This window comes from Coregonus lavaretus (genome assembly GCF_964263955.1).
Source record: "Coregonus lavaretus genome assembly, chromosome: 17".
Classification (NCBI taxonomy): Eukaryota; Metazoa; Chordata; class Actinopteri; order Salmoniformes; family Salmonidae; genus Coregonus; species Coregonus lavaretus.
The window spans coordinates 23,740,164-23,758,267 of NC_140004.1; the positions used below are offsets into that span (position 1 = coordinate 23,740,164).

Genomic DNA, 18,104 nt, shown 5'->3' on the forward strand with positions numbered 1-18,104 from the left:
CAGTGTCTAGGGTTTACAGAGAATGGTGCGACAAATAAAAAACATCCAGTCAGTGGCAGTAATGTGGGCGAAAACAGCTAATTGACGAGAGAGGTTGAAGGAGAATGGCAAGAATTGTGCAGACTAACAGGCGGGCCTACAAACAGGCAAATAACGGCGCAGTACAACAGTGGTGTGCCGAATCGCATCTCAGAACGCGTCGTCCTTGTCACGGATGGGCTATTGCAGCAGACGACCACACCAGTTTCCACTCCTATCAGCTAAAAAGAATCGGCTCCAGCGGGCACGCGATCACCAACACTGGACAAGCCGCACTGATTGGTGAAGTAATTGAATGTTGAGCTAAATGTAGAGGTTTAAAAAGGAACGATATAAACCATACATTTTTTGGGATTCGAACCGGTTCTGAACTTTATTTTGCTGGTTAGAACAGTGCAACAGAACAAAAAAAAGTATGTTTCTGTTCAGAACGAAACGATTGGAAATTAATTTTGGATCCAACCCATGACTACATTGCCAACAAGCTCTTTTCCCTCCTTTCTTCCCAGGGTGTTCCAGTGAGAGGCGTACCTTCCAATTAGGTCCCAGGGGCCCTCTCCCAGTCTTAGCTGACTTGAACAGAGCAGGATCCTCCTCTGCCTTGTAGTCCTGGACAGGGAAGAGAAGGATAACAGTTAACACTAATAATCAGAACACTGAACAAATAATTCCAACACATCTGCATTCAACATTAGTGATAGAGGGCCGTCTAAACCCCTCTAGCCCATGTGTCTGTGGGGTGTCTGTGAGCGCTGGCCCTGCACTAATGCTGACCACCCTCTGGGCAAAGGGGCAAGGGGAGGCACTGCCATGAGAGGGGTCATTGTAGAGTCTCCCAGGCTAGATCTGCCCCCCACAACTCAGCCTGGCAGCCCCTTTCTCCTGGCCACAGGATGCAACACCAAAGCCCAGCCCTGTGCCCTCCTCAGTCCCCAGTTCATGACCTGCACCATGTCTGGGCTGAGCTGGGCAGGGGCCGGGATGGGGAGGCTGTCAGGTTGGAAGTTGTCGATGCCACCAGCAAACGGCTGTGCTGAGATTACAGATGGCAGGAGGATGCTGGCTGATGCCAATGTGTGTGTGAGTGTGTACGTGTGTGTCTGATGGCGTGCATGATTGCATGTAGGGCGGCTGCCTGCCGACAGCAAATGACCTCGAGGCCCTTGTCTGACGACTCCTCCACTCAGGGCCAGGCTGAGGAGAGCCTGCTCCTAGGCACAGGGCTATCCTCCTCACGTCCTGTGACACACTGTATCATGATGCTGGGAGCACAGTAACACTACTTCACCAAAACACAAGCACTGAACCTATTCACTACCACAGCCAAACATACAGTTCTATCTATCTCACTAGTGCAGCAGGAGAGTAGATACACACTCCAGTGGCATAATACACAAGCAGCACACACACACACACACAGTCACGATACCAGAATTTTGACTTCGATACCGATACCAGGTTTAGTATCACAATACTCGATAGCATCACGATACTCGATTAAAAAACGATACCACGGCACAAAAATAAGGCATATTAGCTAAAGCTGCAGAATGGCACTTCATCCAGACAGAAACTCAGCTACTGCTCGGTTCAATCGTTTGAGTTCAATACCATTACATTTGAAATGTTCTACATCAGACTTTTTCAGAGACAGCCATGTTTGCATTAAAGGAAAATCCACCCAAAAACTCTTTTGGTATTTGTTTAATTAGTCCATTGTTGATATAGTCCCAAAATCTGTTGCATGTCAGTAATCAAGTTTTCAAGATATGTAACTTGAAAACTCACATTTCTGTATTTTGAAAGTTACATATCTTGAAAACTTGGGCAGAGTTTTCTTTTAAAATGAACCAATTATACAATCAATTTGACTGTTTTTACCAAATCTAAACTACATAACGGTAATAATTTATTTTAATGATAAATCTCTATTGATAAACTGGATAAATAAAGATATACCCTAGGTCTATTCACAATACAGATGAATGCATATTCAATAGGAGTGTGTGCATGCATTGAGTTATTGACCTTGTTTTGGCTGATTTCATGAAGCTACAGATGACAAACAATATGTTTCCCTTCCATGAGGCACTTATTTTATTGTCCTGATCAACATCTGCATATTAGTAGCTTATTTTTTAAAAGTGTGTGCTCTCATTTACGAGCTAAGAGAGGTGCAGTTCGCGGAGGCAATAAATATTTGGCTGAGGGAGAGACGTGAGGGAGCCCTACTAAATGAATAAAGAACGTTTTTGAGGCAATGAGCTTTGAAATCAGCATATTTTGCATTATGTTTTGCAGAGAAAGTACTAGGGTAGTGAATTGATGTTAGTTTCAGCTGTAAGCTAGCAAAGAAAGTTAGCCTAAAAAAATTGGAAGCTACCAGTATCTTCTTGCATTGTAAAGTTATTCTAGCCTGTATGGACATTGTTTTGCAAACAGTAATTAACAGTTTCAACATTTCTAGATGCCGTGTCGCATTATTCAAGAGTGTTAACTTCTGCGCAGCATGAGTGGAGAGCTTAACATGATGCAGCCCAGACTCCACATACTAGCACTGAGTATGTGGAGCAGGCAAGGTGCGCTCCATGTGGGACATCGGCTGCACTGACAGACTTGTCCGTGAGACACATTTGACAGAAGTATCAAAAGTAACATATTCTGTGCTTTTGATACTGTGCAAAGTCAACTGGTGTGGAAAAAATTATAAAACAAATAAACAAAACGCCTTTCAAATTACCGACAGCTCAAGGGCCCAGCAATTTTAAATAAATCATGATGCGCCCGCAGCTAAAAGCTGCTTTTCAGGGCTATCAGCCGACAGGAGGGAGACAAACGAACAGAACGGCAGAAGCAAACTTATTCATTTGCCCGTTATAATGCTGAAAGCTCCTTCACTATAACAATATACTGTGCTGCTCTAATGATTCTGTGAATCGATGTGCCTGGGCCGAGGAGCTGCTGTTCACTGAAGGAGTGTGTGTGTGTGTGTGTGTGTGTGTGTCATTGACCAGCGTATGGAGCGCTGTGAGCCTTAATTACACTAACAAACTCATCTGTGGTCCCTTGGCGACCCAGGCCTTGCAGTCATGCCTGAGGCACAGACCTGATAGGGCCCTCAGACACAACACTCCTCCAGCAAGGCAAACACGTCCGCCTCGTTAGACACCTACTGCAAACACACACTGCTGCTGCTACTCAGGCAAATAACCACACGCACTCACTCCACTTACCAACAGACTCTGTGAAATGAGGCAATGCCTTGCCAAATAATAGCAATGAATTACCAGCATTGGTACAAGGAACCTTATGGATTTGAAAGGAAGAAACTTGAGAAATGATACCAACTTCACCATATTAATTATAATTGCAGAGCTTCCAACACCATACTGATTTGAGGGGTTTCAGAACCTGCAGAGGAGAAGAAACTATGCACCATAGTTTCCTTACCTGGCAGGTAGTGCTGGGCGGTATACCGTATTTTACTATATACAGGTATATTTGATGCACGGACCGGTTTGGGTTTTTACTTAACCTTCTACAACGGTATTTCAATGTTTGGTTTGTTAAATATGATACGCCACTTTCCCGTGCATGTAATGTCCATTTTTATAGTTTACTCTGTTTGCTACTTGAGTCATCCCTCTCCTCCTGCATGCTGCTTCCCCATGTGCCTCCCACACCAAGCCCTGTCCCATCACTCAAGGAGAGCAAGTTGTTGCTCGTAGTATTGGGAAGTTCAGCTCTTTTTACTGACTCGAATCTTTGACTCGTTCAGTCAAAATACCTAATCTTTCGACTCATTTCGTTCATTTGCGTCAGTAGTGACTTATAAAACTATGATTCAAACAATGTACATTTGAGATTTCTGGGCATACAAAGAAGATTATTTATTTATTCCTTTGAAACAAGGTCTAGATCCAGCCGCAACCGGACTAGATTGTGAACGATTCTTGGCGGAATGCAATTGCTCGACTTCAGCAAGGGAGATTTTCCCAATAACTATCGTTTGCGAACGGCAGCAGCCATCGAAACGATTTGTTTGTGAGTTCCGAGTGTTGAGCAGAGGCAGGCTGTGTAGGCTGCGTCCATCCATAAGATTCAATAATCAATTGATTGCATTCATTCTTGCACAGTGTGATCATTTAAGAGCTCTAAACATGTATTTTCCTTCTCTATGTTGCCTGAAGCAAGATTATCTATTATTCTGCGCGCACATGATAGACAGCCGGAGCACGTCTCCAGAGCCGTTGAATCGGAGAAGCGCGTAATAATCCTACTGTAGAAATCATTGCAGCCAGCAGCTGAAACAAACAACTAAAATGAACGAGTCACTCGGAAAAATTAATCATGACTCTAGAGTCAGTAAAATGAGTCGTTCAAAAATAACGAAATCTTTCACGAACTGCACATCACTACTTGCTCGACCTAGTAGTCACGGGCACTTGCCGACAAGTTGCTGTTCACTCTGTCTGCATGGTCAGATGACAATGATGCTGCTTTCCACTTTGCTTCTTAATATAAATCCACAAGAGTTCTATATTTACACTATTAGTTTGTGTACCTTACTGTCTGCAAACAACTAGTTTGTATTTTCTTAGCAAGTTGTGGCTAAAATAAATTGTGTTAGCCGCTAATTCTAATCGTTAGCTGGCTAGCCAGCTACCTATACAGTGCCTTGCAAAAGTATTCATTCCCCTTAGCGTTTTCCCTATTTTGTTGCATTACAACCTGTAATTTAAATTGATTTTTATTTGGATTTCATGTAATGGACATACACAAAATAGTCCAAATTGGTGAAGTGAAATGAAAAAAATTACTTGTTTCAAAAAATTCTGAAAAATAAATAACGGAAAAGTGGTGCGTGGATATGTATTCACCCCCTTTGCTATGAAGCCCATAAATAAGATCTGGTGCAACCAATTACCTTCAGAAGTCACATAATTAGTTAAATAAAGTCCACCTGTGTAAAATATAAGTGTCACATGATCTGTCACATGATCTCAGTATATATACACACACCTGTTCTGAAAGGCCCCAGAGTCTGCAACACCACTAAGCAAGGGGCACCACGAAGCAAGCGGCACCATGAAGACCAAGGAGCTCTCCAAAAGACCAAGGCCGCCCACCAAAACTCACGGACCAGGCAAGGAGGGCATTAATCAGAGAAGCAACAAAGAGACCAAAGATAACACTGAAGGAGCTGCAAAGGTCCACAGCAGAGATTGGAGTATCTGTCCATAGGACCACTTTAAGCCGTACACTCCACAGAGCTAGGATTTACTGAAGAGTGGCCAGAAAAAAACCATTGCTTAAAGAAAAAAAAAGCAAACACGTTTGGTGTTCGCCAAAAGCCATGTGGGAGACTCCCCAAACATATGGAAGAAGGTACTCTGGTCAAATGAGACTAAAATTGAGCTTTTAGGCCACCAAGGAAAACGCTATGTCTGGCGCAAACCCAACACCTCTCATCACTCCGAGAACACCATCCCCACAGTCAAGCATGGTGGTGACAGCATCATGCTGTGGGGATGTTTTTCATCACAGGGACTGGGAAACTGGTCAGAATTGAAGGAATGATGGATGGCGCTAAATACAGGGAAATTATTGAGGGGAAACCTGTTTCAGTCTTCCATTTGAGACTGGGACGGAGGTTCACCTTCCAGCAGGACAATGACCCTAAGCATACTGCTAAAGCAACACTCGAGTGGTTTAAGGGGAAACATTTAAATGACTTGGAATGGACTAGTCAAAGCCCAGACCTCAATCCAATTGAGAATCTGTGGTATGACTTAAAGATTGCTGTACACCAGCGGAACCCATCCAACTTGAAGGAGCTGGAGCAGTTTTGCCTTGAAGAATGGGCAAAGATCCCAGTGGCTAGATGTGCCAAGCTTATAGAGACATACCCCAAGAGACTTGCAGCTGTAACTGCTGCAAAAGGTGGCTCTTCAAAGTATTGACTTTGGGGGGGTGAATAGTTATGCACACTCAAGTTCTGTTTTTGTGTCTTATTTTGTCTAAACCCCCCAAAAATCGATTTTAATTCCAGGTTGTAAGGCAACAAAATAGGGAAAATGCCAAGGGGGGTGAATACTTTCGCAAGCCACTGTATGTACTCAGTCAGAGCAAACGTAGCTAGCTAATAAAGCCTGAGCTGCACTTCCTAACCTCCTGCAAAATGTATGACCATATTAGAGACAAATATTTCCCTCAGATTACACAGACCCACAAAGAATTCCAAAACAAATCCAATTTTGATAAACTCCCATATCTATTGGCTGAAATACCACAGTGTGCCATCACAGCAGCAATATTTGTGACCTGTTGCAACAAGAAAAGGGCAACCAGTGAAGAACAAACACCATTGTAAATACAATGCATGTGTTTATTTATTTTGCCTTTTGTACTTTAACTATTTGCACATCATTATACACATCATTGTAGTCCCCTGTAGCTCAGTTGGTAGAGCATGGCGCTTGCAACGCCAGGGTTGTGGGTTCGTTTCCCACGGGGGGCCAGTATGAAAATGTATGCACTCAATAACTGTAAGTCGCTCTGGATAAGAGCGTCTGCTAAATGACTAAAATGTAAAATGTAAATAGCCATAATATGACATTTGAAATGTGTCAATTCCTTTGAAACTTGTGAGTGTAATGTTTACTGTTCATTTTTGATTGATTATTTCACTTTTGTTTATTTTCTATTTCACTTGCTTTGGCAATGTAAACATGTTTCTCATGCCAATAAAGCCCTTTGAATTTAATTGATAATGAAAACTCTGGGGAAAAACATGGAATGTAACATCTAATTAGGGTCCATTGGGAAACACTGACCAATACTTTGGTTCCTAACCTGACACAATAATTCCTCGCTGGCTTTTTAATTTGTTGTCAAACAATGTATTTAAAGTGCTGCCCACTATATTCCAACTATATAATTAGAATAATCATAATATTTTCATGATTCCAACAGTTCACCTAAGTGCTTGGATCTAAATCGCAATAGGCCTAGATTTTTTGCCCATATCATCTTACTGGCAGGTGACATGGAATACAACACATCAACTCAGGAAAAGCTTACTAGGAATGTGTGTATTTGCCATTTTTGTGTCAAATCTGAGTATATTTGGCTTGCTTTGCAATGCCCAAGTCTCTCCACATGATGGTGCCAAACAGTACTATCCAGGGCTTTATTGAGTGTGGCATGACAGCAATATCAGAGGGGAGTACTCACAGCAGGGGCCACTTGTTCTCCATCTGCAATGTCAATGGGCACCACCTCCACACTCTTCCATGTGGGCGCGTCCAGCTTGTGCACCTGCCAATCAAAGCCAGGCATAAGCATGAGAGCTACAATTCAAAAGGACACTTCAAAGTCAGATATTAGCTGATGCAGACAGCCATCAATTGCATTTACAGTGAGATTCTTATAAAGAGAAAATTGTCATTAATCCAACTCATTTTGAATGACAGATAAAAGTACTCACGTTTTCTACTGTGCCAAGGTCAGGTTTGTGCCATGTCTCAATCTTAATGATGAAGTCATCTTTCATATACTCATTCTGGAGGAAGGTGGTGGGAAATCATTACTAAAGCTGAAGGCAATAAAACCCTCTAAAGTTCCTAGTAGATTTACATTGCTAGTCATGTCCACAACAGAGACCTCCTACCCAATAAATATGTACATGCATTGGCTTAATTGCTACATTATTCATAATTGAAGCAATATGTTGACAAGTTCTATTCACAAACACTGACGCACATTCACACGGACGAACTAGCCACCCGCACGCACAAACAACTACCATACAAACAGTGAGATAAAAACTAAAACAGAGTGAGGGTCATTTGAAGCTACTTACCGTTACAACTGGCCACAGGCGAATCATGAGAAGACACCAAAGAGAGATTAATCGTTAGATATCCATCCAAAACAGGAAAAGAAAGATAGAATCATGCAACTCATGTAGGGCTGGGGAAATGATAGACACTAACAATCAAGGCAAACAATTCACACAATGAAGATATGAAACAATGAATGTGCACAAATTGGCGGGAGAGAGCGCATTCTGGAGCGAGACATGCATTTTAGCCACACTCCCCTTCTTCTTGGACTGTGCCATCCACGGAGGCCGTGTTGTGATAAATTAAATGAAACTGTTCCACGACAATGTGCATATGAACACCATAACTGGCACGCAGATCGGTAGAAATTGTAAGATAAATTGGCATTCCACATGAGAAAGGCTGCCGACTCCTCGTGTAGCCTATTACCGGCAACTTCAGGAGAGTAATGGCAGAATCTGCGAAAGCCAGCAGGAGTGGGAGGAGGATGGTCGGTCAGGTTAAGGTTTTTCTCTTCTGGTTATCTTGATCTCTGGCTCCCTCTTGAGTAATTTGTGTCTTATTTAATCAAACAGCATCAGACAATTATATACTGTAGTTGATTTTATTAAGAACACATAGGGTGTGTATATACAGTACTAGTCTAAAGTTTGGACACACCTACTCATTCAAGGGTTTTTCTTTGTTTTTACTATTTTCTACAGTGTAGAATAATAGTGAAGACATCAAAACTATGAAATAACACATGGAATCATGTAGTAACCAAAAAAGTGTTAACAAATCAAAATATATTTTATATTTTAGATTCTTCATGGTAGCTCACCTTTGACTTGATGACAGCTTTGCACACTTGGCATTCTCTCAACCAGCTTCATGAGGAATGCTTTTCCAACAGTCTTGAAGGAGTTCCCACATATGCTGAACACTTGTTTGCTGCTTTTCCTTCACTCTGCGGTCCAACTCATCCCAAACCATCTCAATTGGGTTGAGGTCGGGGGATTGTGGAGGCCAGGTCATCTGATGCAGCACTCCATTACTCTCCTTCTTGGTCAAATAGCTCTTACACAGCCTGGAGGTCTGTTGGGTCATTGTCCTGTTGAAAAACAAATGATAGTCCTACTAAGAGCAAACCAGATGGGATGGCGTATCGCTGCAGAATGCTGCGGTAGCCATGCTGGTTAAGAGTGCCTTGAATTCTAAATAAAATCACTGACAGTGTCACCAGCAATGCACCCCCAACACCATCAAACCTCCTCCTCCATGCTTCACGGTGGGAACCACACATGCAGAGATAATCTGTTCACCTACTCTGCGTCTCACAAAGACATGGTGGTTGGAACCATAAATCTCAAATTTTGCCTCATCAGAACAAAGGACACATTTCCACCGGTCTAATGTCCATTGCTTGTGTTTCTTGGCCCAAGTAAGTCTCTTCTTATTATTGGTGTCCTTTACTAGTGGTTTCTTTGAAGCAATTCGACCATGAAGGCCTGATTCAAGCAGTCTCCTCTGAACAGTTGATGTTGAGATGTGTCTGTTACTTGAACTCTGTGAAGCATTTTTTTGGGGCTGCAATTTCTGAGGCTGGTAACTAATGAACTTATCCTCTGCAGCAAAGGTAACTCTGGGTCTTCCATTCCTGTGGCGGTCCTCATGAGAGCCAGTTTCATATAGCGCTTGATGGTTTTTACGACTGCACTTGAAGAAACTTTCAAAGTTCTTGAAATGTTCCGGATTGACTGACCTTCATGTCTTAAAGTAATGATGGACTGTCGTTTCTCTTTGCTTATTTGAGCTGTTCTTGCCATAATATGGCCCTGGTCTTTTACCAAATAGGGCTACCTTGTCCCAACACAACTGATTGGCTCAAACGCATTAAGGAAAGAAATTCAAAAAATTAACTTTTAACAAGGCACACCTGTTAATTGAAATGCATTCCAGGTGACTACCTCATGAAGCTGGTTGAAAGAATGCCAAGAGTGTGCAAAGCTGTCATCAAGGCAAAGGATAGAAACTTTGAAGAATCTCAAATATAAAATATATTATGATTTGTTTAACACTTTTTGGTTACTAAATTATTCCATGTGTTATTTCATAATTTTGATGTCTTCACGATTATTCTACAATGTAGAAAATAGTAAAAATAAAGAAAAACTCTGGAATGAGTAGGTGTGTCCAAACTTTTGACTGGTACTGTATATGGAAAAATACACATTTAAAAATGTAGACCAATCGATTGGTTGAAAGAACAGAAAGACAACTTTCGGTCAACCAAGATCTTTTTTTGTCGGGGACAGCCCTAAACTCATGTAAACAATCCTAACAATGAGTCAAATTAAAATGTCAGTTAATACATAACGCTGTGGGTCAGAGTGCAGGCAGGACAGGGGAGGAGTGAAGGGCCAGGGCAGGAGAGGAGAGGGGAGAGGACTCACTGGTTCGGCAGTAAGGGTAAGCGTTCCAGGCCTTTTCATGGAAGACCAGGGAGCCCTCAGGAGCAATCATCTTGACAAACGCAGGGACTTTACTGTGAAAGCCAAGGAGAGGGGAGGAGGATAGATGGATACACACACACACACACACACACAGTCACTAACTCCAGTCATACAGGTTCTAGAGTGGGATATCTTAATGTCATGGTCTTGAAGGCCTATATCAGGTTCTATAAACCTACATTAAGACAGGAATGACTACACTGCCACTTGCTGGCAAGATAGTGATGGTGCACGTGGAACATATTGTGTGTGTGTTACCTCTTCAGATGGTAGATTTTGTGTGTGTACTGTCCTTTCTCGCCCTCCTTCTCATAGGGTTCATTCTTGAGGACCTCGATGCCCTCTCCTCCACCCGTCTCATTCTTACTGGCCTGTGCTACTGAGTACAACTGTCCCACTTGATACTGAAACACACAAACACTGTTAATGTAACGTTATAATACAACAAATACTTGCTCTCATGCAGGTCAAAGACAGTCTCGAAAACCTGACCCTTGGCAACAGTGACTAGGGTCTGGTTTCAATTACGGACTCTTTTGGCAACTTCGATAAGGGAAAATAAATTGTTCCGGGGTAGGTCCTCTTCAGACAGACAACTCTCCCAAAAATTCACACAGCAAAGTTTGGAGGCCAAACCATGCGAAATGCACTCATCAAAAATAACCTCTGTGATCTCCATCTTGCTAGCTACTATTTTGTAAGGTAGTGAAGTAGGCAGTGACGTAGTTCCTCTATGCCTAATTATCTCATTGAAACCAGACCCTAGTCACAGTTGCCTCAGATCGGTTTTTCGATACTATAAAAGACATGGATAGCAACTAAGAACAGAGGGAATAAATCAACACATTAGTTATGGACTATCAGATGAAAGACGGTGCTCATGTTGAATAACAGCTTGACTAACAGGATGGCAGTGTCCAGCATCATCCAGGGTTTTCAAAGTAGGGAGATATGTGGTGGCCCCTACTAGCTTCCCCAGTCCCCACAACAGACCTACACAGCCCAACAGAGAGCCACTCTTCACTAATTGGACCGAATAGGATTAGAGGGGACTGTGTGGGCCTACAGTACTGGAGGGTCTACATGGCTGGCTGTGTGACTGTTTGTGTACAAAAGAAAGAGATTGTGTGAAATAGACCCCATGTGTCAATCGTTTGTCATCTACGGGTACTATAAAAATATGACTGCATGCATCCAATGTGCGTTGATTCAACATGGGTATTGTTCCAACCAATAACTAAGTATTTTCTATGCATCGTCTCCTTGCCACAACAAGCAAGAAGAGTAGGCTAAACAGGCGAATTGTCCAGAGAACAGAGCTCTGATCAAACAAGAGTTTTACTGTCCGTCTCCTCTCTGTTCTAGGCCCTGTAGAGGACAACACTGACTCCTTTCACATCAAAAGGCAATCCCTTTTACGCGCACGAGCACAGCCAGTCACACACACACTGTAGGCGCACACACACAGAACTATGTTAATTAACCAACATTAGGGCCCCAGGTTAAACGAGGCATACAAATTGTCCTGAATTAGACAAAGGAATTTAAACAAGCACTCAGTTTTTCAACTAGTTGATCACTGTTCATAAACAAGCCATTCATGATAGTGCTGCAGGTCTGTTTTTGTGCCGTGCTTATACTGTGGATACTAAGCCTGTATCAGATCAACTCAAGTCAGTATCTGAAGGCCAGTGTATTGTTGTGTTGTTCCATTCACTACCGGTCTTCCAGGACGTTTTCCTCTCTTTATGTGAGGGATGGGCACAGTTATTCAAATATCCAAAACAGATGTTAGTATTTCGAACACTTGTGTGAGTGTTCATTTTTGTCAAATTTATTTTAGGCCTATTTTATCAATGAAAAAGCCTCGTCTTAATTAAATTATCAGCCTGACACTGTAAAATAACATGATATAATATGACATTTGAAAATAATTTAAAATACACTTTTTAATGTCGATTTTATGACTGTGCGTCACGCTACTACTGCGCATTTAGCCCTTTAGTCAGCCTTGCCAACGGTATGCTATTTTCCACTCTTCAAATAGCAATTACAGGCACACCTAACGGAGGAGCTAACACAGATCAATGTAGAACACGGACCAGAAAACGTTTCTGTACCAAAATCAGTTAAATCAGTTATATTATGGCGAACATCAGACTTCTCTTTCACTGTTAGCCAAAAACGACTGGAGAAAAGCAGCCCGTCCGCTATTGTACTGCCCTCTGCATTTGCATCATTCTGATTGGTCAAGAGCAATTAAAAAATATATATATAAAGGTGCATTCGGAAAGTGTTCAGACCCCTTGACCTTTTCCACATTTTGTTACGTTACAGCCTTATTCTAAAATTGATTAAATTATTATTTTTCCCTCATCAATCTACACACAATACCCCATAATGACAAAGCAAAAAAAGGTTTAGAATTTTTTGCAAATGTATTAAAAATAAAAAAACTGAAATCCCTTATTTACATAAGTATTCAGACCCTTTGCTATAAGACTCAAAATTGAGCTCAGGTGCATCCTGTTTCCATTGATCATCCTTGAGATGTTTCTACAACTTGATTGGAGTCCACCTGTGGTAAATTCAATTGATTGGACATGATTTGGAAAGGCACACACCTCTCTATATAAGGTCCCACAGTTGACAGTGCATATCAGAGCAAAAACCAAGCCATGAGTTCGAAGGAATTGTCCATAGAGCTCCAAGACAGGATTGTGTCGAGACACAGATCTGGGGAAGGATACCAAAAAAATTCTGCAGCATTGAAGGTCCCCAAGAACACAGTGGCCTCCATCATTCTTAAATGGAAGAAGTTTGGAACCACCAAGACTCTCCCTAGAGCTGGCCGCCCGGCCAAACTGAGCAATCCGGGGAGAAGTGCCTTGGTCAGGGAGGTGACCAAGAACCCCATTGGAGCTCTGTCAGAGCTCTAGAGTTCCTCTGTGGAGATGGGAGAACCTTCCAGGACAACCATCTCTGCAGCACTCCACCAATCAGGCCTTTATGGTGGAGTGGCCAGACAGAAGCCACTCCTCAGTAAAAGGCACATGACAGCCCGCTTGGAGTTTGCCAAAAGGCACCTAAAGACTCTCAGACCATGAGAAACAAGATTCTCTGGTCTGATGAAACCAAGATGTAACTATTTTGCCTGAATGCCAAGCGTCACGTCTGGAGGAAACCTGGCACCATCCCTACGGTGAAGCATGGTGGTGGCAGCATCATGCTGTGGGGATGTTTTTCAGCGGCAGGGACTGTGAGACTAATCAGGGTCGAGGGGAAGATGAACAGAGCAAAGTACAGAGAGATCCTTGATGAAAACCTGCTCCAGAGCGCTCAGGACCTCAGACTGGGGCGAACCTCGGCAAGACGGAGCTGCACTTCCTCTCTGGGAAGGACCGCCCGCTCCATGATCTCGCCATCACGGTTGACAACTCCATTGTGTCCTCCTCCCAGAGTGCAAAGAGCCTTGGCGTGACCCTGGACAACACCCTGTCGTTCTCTGCTAACATCAAAGCGGTGACCCGATCCTGCAGGTTCATGCTCTACAACATTCGGAGAGTACGACCCTACCTTACACAGAAAGCGGCAGAGGTACTAATCCAAGCACTTGTCATCTCCCGTCTGGATTACTGCAACTCGCTGTTGGCTGAGCTCCCTGCCTGTGCCATTAAACCCCTACAACTTATCCAGAACGCCGCAGCGCGTCTGGTGTTCGACCTTTCCAAGTTCTCTCATGTCACCCCGCTCCTCCACACACTCCACTGGCTTCCAGTTGAGGCTCGCATCTACTACAAGACCATGGTGCTTGCCTACGGAGCTGTGAGGGGAACGGCACCTCCTTACCTTCAGGCACTGATCAGACCCTACACCCAAACGAGGGCACTATGTTCATCCACCTCTGGCCTGCTAGCACCCCTACCTCTACAGAAGCACAGTTCCCGCTCAGCCCAGTCAAAGCTATTTGCTGCTCTGGCACCCCAATGGTGGAACAAGCTCCCCCACGACGCCAGGACAGCAGAGTCACTGACCACCTTCCGGAGACACTTGAAACCCTACCTCTTTAAGGAATACCTGGAATAGTATAAAGCAATCCTTCTACCCCCACCTCCCCCACAAAAAAAATAAAACAAGTGGTTGTCCCACTTGCTATCATAAGTTGAATGCACCAATTTGTAAGTCGCTCTGGAAAAGAGCGTATGCTAAATGATGTAAATGTAAATGCTTTGGAATATTATTCTGTACAGGCTTCCTTCTTTTCACTTTGCCAATTAGGTTAGTATTGTGGAGTAACTAAAATGTTGTTGATCCATCCTCAGTTCTCCTCTCACAGCCATTAACTGTTTTAAAGTCACCATTGGCCTCAGTGAAATCCCTGAGCGGTTTCCTTCCTCTCTGGCAACGGAGTTAGGAAGGACGCCTGTATCTTTGTAGTGACGCTGTATTGATACACCATCCAAAGTGTAATTAATAACTTCACCATGCTCAAAGGGATATTCAATGTCAGTTTTTTTGTGGTTGAGTCCGTGTTTGAAATTCACTGCTCGACTGAGGGACCTAACAGATAATTGTATGTGTGGGGTACAGAGATGAGGTAATCATTTTTAAAAAATCATGTTAAACACTATTAAGTCATTGCAACTTATGTGACTTGTTAAGTAAATTCACTCCTGAACTTTTTTAAGCTTGCCATAACAAAGGGATTGAATACTTATTGACGCAAGACATTTCAGCTTTTAATTTTCTATTAATTTGTAAACATTTTTAAAAGAACATAATTCCACTGACAAAAATATAAATTCAATCCATTTAATAAATGCAGGCTGTAAAACAACAAAATGTGGAAAAAGTCAAGGGGTATGAATACTTTCTGAAGGCACTGTAACTATAATCTGTCCCTCAGTGAACACACACTTCATTGCCATATAAGGACACAGTGTGTGAGTCAGAATGTTTTATAACAGTAACCCATACAAACAAGAGCAACAAGTAGGCTACCTCCATCCTCTTCATACAAAAGGAATCAAAATATTTACTAACACTGTCAGATTCCCATAACACTACTCAAATCCAGAACCATAGAGAGAGATGGGAAAAGAGAATGGCACAGCCTTGAATAACTTCTCTCTGTAGTGATGATGATGATATAGAAGAGTGTGGCAATGGAAAACATATTCCATGGGTTTGTCTTTCATGATGGTGCCAATGATGTGTGTGTGTGTCGTGTGTCAGGGTTTCCGGTAGCCGGTAATAGCCAGTTTTTTAAACGTTTTTTAAAAAGACGATAAATAAGATTGGCTCCGGCCAATTGGCAGAAAAAAAAGTCCCATTGCGAAATAATGCTTTTCAGCCTAATCATTGATGGAAATACCAGTTGATGGAAATACCAGTTGATGGAAATACATTTGACCGGTCGTGCTTATCGGTCTATAGGTTCATTTGCATAATGTTGTGGAATTAAATTGCCTCGTGTATATTCCTTATGCATCTTATTTATCATGTGAGTAACAGCATACAGCATACAGCCTTTGAGCAGAAAAGATGTGAGAGCTGCTGCTACAGCGCCTCAAACTGCTCTTTCGTTGCTGCTGGAGTTAAACGTGCTTTTATAAGCCCAATCATTGTGCAACAATTCTAAATGTAAATCGCGTGTTATAAACAGTTTAGATGGTCATGATTTAAAAGAGCTACGCTTTTTATTTCTCAACTGATAATTGAAGCGCACTTCCCATTCACCATTCAAGTGCATAGGCAACGGAAGGCAGGCTACATCAGCGCATCACATATCACTTTGCAATGAGCTGGAGGCAGTACGCATTTTGAAAACATATTCTTAAATTGTTTGAAAGCTGAAAGTTTTACTACATATGAGGCATGTCTTACCTTGCTTCAAAGTAGCCTAGCCAAAGTCCGATCATAAACTGAGGCAATTATTTTATAAAGACTTCCATATGTCATTGAAACCAGTAGCCTATTTCTCTCATGTTCTATTGGTTTCCAAATTAACTTTCTTTCATTGTCCTGTAGCCAAAGGCCTAATCCTAGTCCTATTAGCACCCATGCTAGTTGTTGCATCTTTAGATCTCCCCTCTTTCTACATTTGTAACATATATTTTAATCTCTGTCAAATGAAACCACTTGCATGTGCGGTGCGCTTTTGACAACGTTTTTTCCCGCTAATTGCATTATGGAACAAACATTTGCGCGTAGCCTACTGCCTTGTACACATTGCTGCGCTTATAATGTGAAGAAATAATAGTTTATTAACATTTTAACCTAAAACATTCTGATCGGTTGCATCAGCCTCATTGCTTTTTAACGTTTTCTTTCTGTGGCCTAGACCTACTGGTTGTATAAATGTAGGATATATTGTCCCAGAGTCTGTTTGGAATAGGCTATTTCTCTCGACAAGTTGACCAATAATACACTTTTTTACTATGGGGGATAGTAGATTGACATAGCCTAGTGATTTTGCTGTTCGTTACTAGTCTTGGATGTAAGATGGCGCCGACAGACACAGTCGCCCTGTTTGTAGCTCATAGCCAACTTTGCAGTAGAGGTTGGGCCCTAGTCAGACTCAGGCGGCGTGTACAGTGAGGGAAAAAAGTATTTGATCCCCTGCTGATTTTGTACGTTTGCCCACTGACAAAGACATGATCAGTCTATAATTTTAATGGTAGGTTTATTTGAACAGTGAGAGACAGAATAACAAAAAAAGAAATCCAGAAAAACACATCAAAAATGTTATAAATTGATTTGCATTTTAAATGAGGGAAATAAGTATTTGACCCCTCTGCAAAACATGACTTAGTACTTGGTGGCAAAACCCTTGTTGGCAATCAGAGGTCAGACGTTTCTTGTAGTTGGCCACCAGGTTTGCACACATCTCAGGAGGGATTTTGTTCCACTCCTCTTTGCAGATCTTCTCCAAGTCATTAAGGTTTCGAGGCTGACGTTTGGCAACTCGAACATTCAGCTCCCTCCACAGATTTTCTATGGGATTAAGGTCTGGAGACTAGCTAGGCCACTCCAGGACCTTAAAATGTGCTTCTTCTTGAGCCACTCCTTTGTTGCCTTGGCCGTGTGTTTTGGGTCATTGTCATGCTGGAATACCCATCCACACCCCATTTTCAATGCCCTGGCTGAGGGAAGGAGGTTCTCACCCAAGATTTGACGGTACATGGCCCCGTCCATCGTCCCTTTGATGCGGTGAAGTTGTCCTGTCCCCTTAGCAGAAAAACACCCCCAAAGCATAATGTTTCCACCTCCATGTTTGACGGTGGGGATGGTGTTCTTGGGGTCATAGGCAGCATTCCTCCTCCTCCAAACACGGCGAGTTGAGTTGATGCCAAAGAGCTCGATTTTGGTCTCATCTGACCACAACAATTTCACCCAGTTCTCCTCTGAATCATTCAGATGTTCATTGGCAAACTTCAGACGGCCCTGTATATGTGCTTTCTTGAGCAGGGGGACGTTGCGGGCGCTGCAGGATTTCAGTCCTTCACGGTGTAGTATGTTACCAATTGTTTTCTTGTTGACTACGGTCCCAGATGCCTTGAGATCATTGACAAGATCCTCCTGTGTAGTTCTGGGCTGATTCCTCACCGTTCTCATGATCATTGCAACTCCACGAGGTGAGATTTGCATGGAGCCCCAGGCCGAGGGAGATTGACAGTTATTTTGTGTTTCTTCCATTTGCGAATAATCGCACCAACTTGTC

General features: G+C 42.6%; 1 protein-coding gene across 2 annotated transcripts in view; it reads right to left on the reverse strand.

Annotated features, from left to right (window-relative positions):
• LOC311144887 (phosphatidylinositol transfer protein beta isoform-like) overlaps window positions 1-18,104 on the reverse strand; it is a 44,674-nt gene that overhangs the window by 15,056 nt on the left and 11,514 nt on the right. For both annotated transcript variants that reach the window (XM_084181056.1, XM_084181055.1), the window contains exons 3-8: window positions 10,640-10,785; window positions 10,322-10,413; window positions 7,904-7,911; window positions 7,529-7,603; window positions 7,276-7,359; window positions 571-648 (exon numbers count right to left, since the gene is read on the reverse strand). In XM_084181056.1, coding sequence (XP_084037182.1) covers window positions 571-648; window positions 7,276-7,359; window positions 7,529-7,603; window positions 7,904-7,911; window positions 10,322-10,413; window positions 10,640-10,785 — 483 coding nt within the window. The remainder of the gene's footprint in view (window positions 1-570; window positions 649-7,275; window positions 7,360-7,528; window positions 7,604-7,903; window positions 7,912-10,321; window positions 10,414-10,639; window positions 10,786-18,104) is intronic.